General features: G+C 44.5%; 1 protein-coding gene across 1 annotated transcript; it reads left to right on the top strand.

Annotated features, from left to right (window-relative positions):
- The first annotated feature begins 201 nt into the window (after window positions 1-201).
- Window positions 202-7863, top strand: LOC127489069 (regulator of G-protein signaling 2-like). The gene is made up of 5 exons (XM_051840042.2): window positions 202-311; window positions 2381-2482; window positions 2581-2642; window positions 5773-5939; window positions 6216-7863. Exons 1-5 carry the CDS (start codon window positions 202-204, stop codon window positions 6408-6410), a joined length of 636 nt encoding a protein of 211 aa, XP_051696002.2. The 3' UTR covers window positions 6411-7863.
- Window positions 7864-8067: the final 204 nt, after the last annotated feature.

Genomic DNA, 8067 nt, shown 5'->3' with positions numbered 1-8067 from the left:
CACGTGTCAGCAGCTCCCTGGCTTCCAGCCAGTCAGCGGCCTTCGCGCCCAGCGCCTGCTCAGGCTCTGCCCCTGCCGTAGGCCTCTGGCCAATCCTCGCTTTAGGAGGTGGGGCTGGCCCAGAGAGACCCCGCCCCCATGCCGGCAGGCTATAAAAGCTGTGGCGAGCTGCAGGCTGCTACTCTGTACTGAGATCAGCGAATGCTAAGTGTCGTTTTTATGGAGATTCAGCCCGACTGTGGAGGTATGGACGAGAGCGTAGGCAGTGACACCAAGAGCGTGGAAAAGCAGGAGAAGATGAAACGGTCCTTGTGAGTAGGCTCCTCTCTGTCGGGTCGGCTTGCTGTATATGGGGCACTTTGGGAAACACTGTAGCCTGAGCCTCTGCAGAAAAACCAAGCGCACGATGCTAATTTACTCAGGGAAATTACATCTACGAGGGCTGTGCTGGCTTTGTGAGTGTGGACACTCGGGAGGGCTTGGTAGGAGGAGGGTGGAGGCGCGCTGGGACCTTATGGGGCGGCCTTCTGCGTGCATCTCATCACAGCTGAGAACTCTGGCCGACATCGTGTGCTTCTGCTGGGTGGCGAGAAATCATTTACCTTTATTTTAAAATTATTAAGATTGATATCTAAAGTGTTCTTGTCTATTTAGATAAGAATTCTTGTTGGGAAAGTGGCGCAGTCTTATCTCTGGCGAGACCTACACCCTGACACCATCCTAGGCTCTAGCACCCACTGCCATTGCTGCAAGCCAGGCGGCCACATGGCCCAACCACTGGTGTCAGCCCCACCCCCATCCTAATGGGATTCTCTGCTCCTCCTTCCCTGCCCGCCCCCTGGCGAAGTTTTAAAAGGGCCTGTTTCTGAACACGCGGCGCTCTGTCGGCTCCGTTCTCTCACTCCCCTCTCTCCTCTCCTCTCTCCCTCTTACTCGTTTTCCTTCCTTGCCCCTCCCCTCTAGCTTGCCAGGTTTTCCCCAATAAACCCTTTACCTTACTCCGGTGTTTGGTGTGTTTTGTGGTGAACTTACATTGGTGCCGAAACCCGGGACCTTACAATTCTAAATATCGAGTTTCTGTAAATCAGACAGCGTGGTATGGCTTAGCATTTAGAGTGTGAGAGAAATACACAGGAAGGTGAAGGCTTTATTAAGAGAAAGGAATCAGAAATTTAAACCGGCAGTTGCATACCAGGCTTTTCCAGGGAGTAGTCCAGAGCCTGCAAGGGAGAGCCAGTGGGCCAGAGAGCAGCGGCAAGGCAAGTCAGCAGGCTCCAGAGGCATCCAGAAGGCCGCCCACACCAAGAGGCATGAGGTGAACAAGGGTCACGTGCAGGTCGTCGCGGGGAAAGGAAAAACCGTGCAGGCAGGAATGACCACAAAACCACAAGGTGCAGGCAAACAGATGAGGGGCAGCCAAAAGCTGTGCCTGGAGGCTTGGGAGAGCAAGGGTGGGCCCAGCAGGCTCCACCCCTTTTATTCAGTCCCCAAAGGGGCATGGTTAATGGTCTGAGTGGCAGGTGGGTGAATACAGGTGGGATACATAAGGGGTGGAGGCGTGGTTTTCCAGTTCATGAATCTGATTAATTTAATCCGATCTGCCTGACCATATAAGGGGAAGAGCATTTGCTGGCTGAAGATCTCGTTTTGAGTCCTTTCTCACCTTTTCATGATAAAGCTGTTCTCAGGCAGTCATGACTGTGGAACAAATCTTCCTCAAAAGAGCACTGTAGGTCGGAGGGCCAGTGTCATTCCCTATGCATGGCCTCTGGTGCATCCAGGACCATGGGTGGAAGGGGAAGGAGTGAACTGCTGCTCTTTGTGGGCCAGAAATAGCATAAGGTTTTCATTTTTTTTTAAGGTTTATTTGAAGGTCGCAGTTAGAGAGGCAGAAAAAGAAGTCTTCCATCCTCTGGTTCACTCCCCTAAATGGCCACAAGCACAGGGGCTGGGCAAGGCTGGAGCCAGAAGCTCTTCAGGGTCTTTGACTGGGTGTAGGTGTCCAAGGACTTGGGCATCCTCCACTGCTTTCCTGGGTGCATTAGCAGGGAACTGGATTGAATGTGGAGCAGCCTGGACTTGAACCATTGCCAATATGGGGTAGATGGCTTAACTCATAGTACTGGGCCCCAGTATGTGCTTTTTGGGTATGCAGCATATTGAGATAATATTTTTGTGAATTTTAAGGTAGTTCCTACCTTTACTCTTAACACTAGTAGTTATAGTCTGAGAAAACTATTCAGTATTTCCGTGCTGGGTTTAAATATTAGGTTGATAAGGCTGCTACTTGGTTTTGTCTCATTTGGTTTGCCTGTAGCTACATTCAGCTGTAGTTGTGTTTTCAAGCATGGCCACTTAGTGACTTTTTTTTTTTTTTAAGATTAAAAGATTGGAAGACACGATTGAGTTCCTTCTTGCAAAATTCTTCCACTCCTGGGAAGCCCAAAACCAGCAAGAAAAACAAACAGCAAACTTTCAGCAAGTAAGTGAGAATCCTGTGCTCACAAACCTGAACAGCTCACTGCTGAGCTGGAAAGGGGACCTGATATGTGCCCTCTTAACTGAAAACTTCTCTTGCAGGCCTTCCCCAGAGGAAGCACTGCTGTGGTCAGAAGGATTCGAGGAGCTGCTGGCCAGCAAATGTGAGTTAACCTTGAATTTGATCTACTGCAAATATTGCAAGAGTCTAGAAAGGTGTGTCTCCACAGCAAATGAGTGGCTCACAAGAGGAGGAATGGACTCAACAGTCACAGGAGCCTAGAATATCTTTTTTCTCCCCTTATTTCTTAGCATATTGACTCTGAGTGGGGAAGACAAATTAGCCTTAAACAGCACAGTGGCAGTGCTCTTAGTTGAAGTTGTCCACTTTTCCATTGCATATATTGTTTACAAGACACTTGTTCCCAGAGAATTTGTGGTTCCCCTGAAGACATTTTTTTTTGCATCAACAGCAAACATAAGTATTTGTTTTTATACTTAAGTATTTTGTCTACTGGCATCTTTGTCTTTCTTTAAAATTTGTTAAGATTTTATGTAAGTTGTATAACTTTCATTTATTTCATTTGTATAGATTTTGGAACATAGTGATACTTGCCATGCTACCCTCCCTCCCACCCATGCTCCAATTCTTCTTCCTCTCCCTCTCCCCTTCCCACTCTTTACAATGAGCTACTTTCAGTTTACTTAATGATCATACAGTTAATCCTACACTAAGTAAGAGTTCAGCAAATGGTATGAAGAAAAAAAACCCACTGTTCCTCAATGGAAGAGATGGGCTTTAAACAATCATTGAATCTCAAAATGTTCATTGCACTCTAATACATTACATTTCAGGTACTCTATAAGTTAACTCAGATCAGGGAAAACATATAGTATCTGTGTTTTTGGGGACTGGCTTATTTCACTAAGTGTAATGGTTTCCAGTTGTATCCATTTTGTTGCAAAAGACAAGATTTAATTTTTTACAGGTGACTAGTATGCCATAGTGTATATATATACACCATAATTTCTTTATCTAGTCATTTTTCCAAACTCTATGAGTTCCAGTAGTGTCTCAGTGGGGTCACCTACAAATAGGGATAGTTTGACTTCCTCCTTTCCAATTTGTATCCCTTTGATTTCTTCTTGTTTAATGGCTCTGGCTAAACCTTCCAGTACTGTATTGAATAGCAATGGTGAGTGGGCATCCTTGTCTGGTTCTGGATCTCAGTGAAAATGCTTCCAACTTTTCCCCATTCAATAGTATGCTGGCGGGTGGCACCGTGGCTCAATAGGCTAATCCTCCACCTTGAGGCGCTGGCACGCTGGGTTCTAGTCCCGGTCGGGGCACCGGATTCTATCCCAGTTGCCCCTCTTCCAGACCAGCTTTCTGCTGTGGCCAGGGAGTGCAGTGGAGGATGGCCCAAGTGCTTGGGCCCTGCACCCCATGGGAGACCAGGAGAAGTACCTGGCTCCTGCCTTAGGATCAGCGCAGTGCGCCAGCCACAGCGCAGCGGCCATTGGAGGGTGAACCAATGGCAAAGGAAGACCTTTCTCTGTCTGTCTCTCTCTCACTGTCCACTCTGCCTGTCAAAAAAAAAATAGTATGCTGGCCATGAGTTTGTTATAAATTGCCTTGATTGTGTTGAGGAATGTTCCTCCCATGCCCAATTTTCTTAAGGTTTTCATCATGAAAGGATGTTATCTACTATCAAATGCTTTCTCTGCATGTATTGAGATAGTCATATGGTTTTTCTTCAGTTTGTTATTGTAATGTATCACACATTGATTTGTGAATGTTGAACCACCCCTGCATACCAAGGATAAATATCACTTGTTCTGGATGAATGATCTTTTTGGTGTGTTGTTGGATTCAAATGGCCAGTATTTTGTTGAGGATTTTTGCATCTGTGTTCATCAGAGAAAGAACTACAGAACAATTTCCCTGTTTCTTTTTCTTGTATAGGAATTAAGGTGACACAGGCTTCAGGAGTTTGGGAGGGTTACCTCCCTTTCAATTGCTTTGAATAACCCAAGAAGAATTGGAATTAGTTCTTTAAATATCTGGTAGAATTCAGCAATAAAGCCATCTGATCCTAGGCTTTTTTTATTGGGAGGCTCTTTATTACTGATTCAGTTTCCATCTTGGTTATTGGTCTGTGAAGTTTTTTATGTCTTCATGGCTCAATTTAGGTAGGTGGCTTGTGTCTAGGGATCTATTTTTTTAATTTATTTGACAGGTAGAGTTATAGATAATGAGAGAGAAACTGAGAGAAAGGTCTTCCTTCCATTGGTTCACTCCCCAAATGGCTGCTATGGCTGCCGCTGCGCCAATCTGAAGCCAGGAGCCAGATGCTTCTTCCTGGTCTCCCGTGCAGCTGCAGGGGCCCAAGCACTTGGGCCATCCTCCACTGCCCTCCCGGGCCACAGCAGAGAGCTGGACTGGAAGAGGAGCAACTGGGACTAGAACCCGTTGCCCATATGGGATGCTGGCACTGCAGGCAGAGGATTCACCAAGTGAGCCATGGTGCTGACCCATAGGGATCTATTCTTTTTTTCTAGTTTTCCAGGTTAGTTGGCATACAGCTCTTGATAGCTCTTTGTACCTCTATTGTTATGCTCATACCCCCACCCCCTCTCCTCCAAGCAGAGCAATGCCTAGGTGCTTTCCCTGTGTTCAGTACTTATCTGTGCCACCATGTGAACCATACAAATGATCTGCACAGTCCTCACTATAAGCATAGTTCTCTAGCCGAGTGTAGTAAATTGTTCCCTATTCCAGCATCTTGGAATCCCAGCATCTTGTTCCCATCCAGCATCTTTGTCTTTAAAGATCTAAATTCTGAGGGCTGGCACCATGGCACAGTAGGTTAATCATCCACCTGCAAAGCCGGCATCCCATATGGGCTCTGGTTCTAGTCCCAGCTGCTTCTTTTCCTATCCAGCTCTCTGCTGTGGCCTGGGAAAGCAGTGGAGATGGTTCAAGTGCTTGGGCCCCTGCACGCACATGGGAGACCAGGAGGAGGCACCTAGCTCCTGGCTTTGGATCGGTGCAGCTCTGGCTGTTGCAGCCATTTGGGGAGTGAACCAATGGAAGGAAGACCTCTCTCTCTGTTTCTCCCTCTCACTGTCTGTAACTCTGCCTCTCAAATAAATAAAATATTTTTAAAAGAGCTAAATTCTGAGGATTATGTGTTTGAATGAAATCTAGAAAATAGCTAAGTGATAATTATTTGGTTATTCAGTTCTTCATATTCTGTGTTCTTTCTCCTCCCATCTCTTCTATCTTTATAGATGGTGTGGCTGTTTTTAGGGCCTTTTTAAAATCTCAATTCTGTGAAGAAAATATAGACTTCTGGCTGGCTTGTGAAGACTTCAAAAAAATCAAGTCATCCCAGAAGCTGTCCTCAAAAGCAAAGGAAATATATATAGAATTCATAGAAAAAGATGCCCTAAAAGAGGTAAGATAAAAATACTCATTTCAGCATAATGTGGACATCCTTGGCACCAAGAGGCAGCAAAAGAATTAGACATTAGATTAAACCAGGGGTGAGGAATGGTGAAAGGATATCTCCCCTGGCATTCTGGTTTTCAACTGTATCTGAAAACCTGGCAGGTGAAGCTCATCACATGGTACAGCTTCTTTTTGTGTTTCATTTTCAAATAGCAGAGCAATGGGTACTGAGTGATTCTCTAGGAATGAATACTGAGTAATCTGCTTTTTTGTTTTATTTCAGGTAAACATAGACTTCCAAACCAAAATCCTTATTGTGCAAAATATACAAAATGCTACAACTGGCTGTTTTACATCTGCACAGAAAAGGGTTTACAGCTTGATGGAGAATAACTCCTATCCCCATTTCTTGGCATCAGAATTCTACCAGAACTTGTGTAAAAAAACACAAATCACCACAGAGCACCATGCTATATGATTTGAAAAAGGGAGCCCCAGAGTGAGAGACATGTCTTTCTGCATCCTGAGGTAGAAGGCTGTCACCTACCAAAGAGAATGACATTGAATTCAGCCTGGTTGTTTGGGAAACATCTCTCAGAACTACTGATTCCAAGTTGGGTAGTGAATCAGGAAGCTGCTGACTGTCTAGGAGAATCTTGTATCAGAATAACTTCCACTGCTCTACAGACACATGGAAAGAATATGTGGCCTGAATGTGGAGGGTCTCACTGGAAAAGCAAGAATATGAAATGGAAGATAACACAATTTATCCAAACACATGAAAAATCAATGTCTGAGATTATGTGGCCTTGGCTAGCTGGCTGTACATCTTTCCCTAAACCCGTCCATGTTACCACATAGTGGCTTTATTTTTCAGTTTTGAGTTCTAACATTAGCAGGTTTGCTCTGTGCAAGAGTATTGAAGTTCTTGTGACTCCAGATCATCCATACTATTCTTATGCATGGTTGAACCTGAAATGGTCTGTTTGAATTGCTAGATAGTTTGTGAAATAGAGTGGGTGCTCATGTGTAGAAAGCTACAGTGTCTGTTACAAGTGCCAAAAACTGTCTTGAAGGCAGCAGAAATTTGAAGTGGTCTTTGGATATTTTAATACATTTTTTGATAAATAATGCCATTGAATGCTTGGAGTCCAGGTATGAGTTGATTTGATTTTAATAGTTGGAAATATGTCAAGCCCAAGGGGAAACATCTGTCTAGGGAAGCAGAAGCATCTGCTGCTGTGCCTGTCCTTGGAGAGCTGGCATCCCCCAGAGTGATTCTCTGATTCTCAGATGAGGGTAGCAGGGAAGATACAATTTTCTAAACCTAAGTTACAGCACATCCTTAGAACCACCCTGTGTCAAGCCTCTTGGTATAATTTTTTAAAGATCAAGGTCATTAATAAGAACAATAGGACTTTGATTTAAAGCCCTTCATGAGTATTAAGAACCAACTAAATAGAAGTGAAGGGTGTGGAGACAAGCACCAATGTTAGGTTATTCAATTGCTCCAATGAAGAAAGAGCCAAATAAGGGGAACATGGGCCTCCCTCTTTTGTCTTTTCCCCCTTGGTTCTAAGCTTTCTTTGACATGTTCCATGGAACCGTATTTTGGCAAATATCTGTGATGGGCTTATCTGGGCCAGTGATCTGAAAAAGAGTAGAAGACATGGTTGTCTACTGGGGAGGAAATGGAGAGAAAAGATGGAGACTCAAACCTTATTTTCTTAGAAACAGATTTCCATATGATCATCAAGGGTAAGGTCATCATCCACAACTTGACAGACTTTACCAGATCTACCTTCAGGATGTCCCAGTCACCCTGTCCTTCTCTTACTGCAGCCACCTGCTTCCTCGCTGGTGTTGTCATTCTTCACCTGGATCTCAGAAGGCCTCAGTACCTGTGTCCTGCTTCTGACCTGTTCTTGAAAATTTATTTTAACATCATTTTTCTCATATTTTATGCTCAGAAAACTTGGACTCCTTGGCTCTAAAATCATGGTAAACTCTTGTGCCTAAGACTACAATTTCTCTCTAATAGCTTGGTTTGTTTTCTGCCTTGCTACTCCTATCAGCAATATTTGATACAGGCTTTTTTTATGGGGCCCAAGATAAACTATCTCCTATTATTGATC

This window comes from Oryctolagus cuniculus, chromosome 8 (assembly GCF_964237555.1).
Source record: "Oryctolagus cuniculus chromosome 8, mOryCun1.1, whole genome shotgun sequence".
In the NCBI taxonomy this organism is placed as follows: domain Eukaryota; kingdom Metazoa; phylum Chordata; class Mammalia; order Lagomorpha; family Leporidae; genus Oryctolagus; species Oryctolagus cuniculus.
This window is presented reverse-complemented; position numbering and strand designations above follow the sequence as displayed.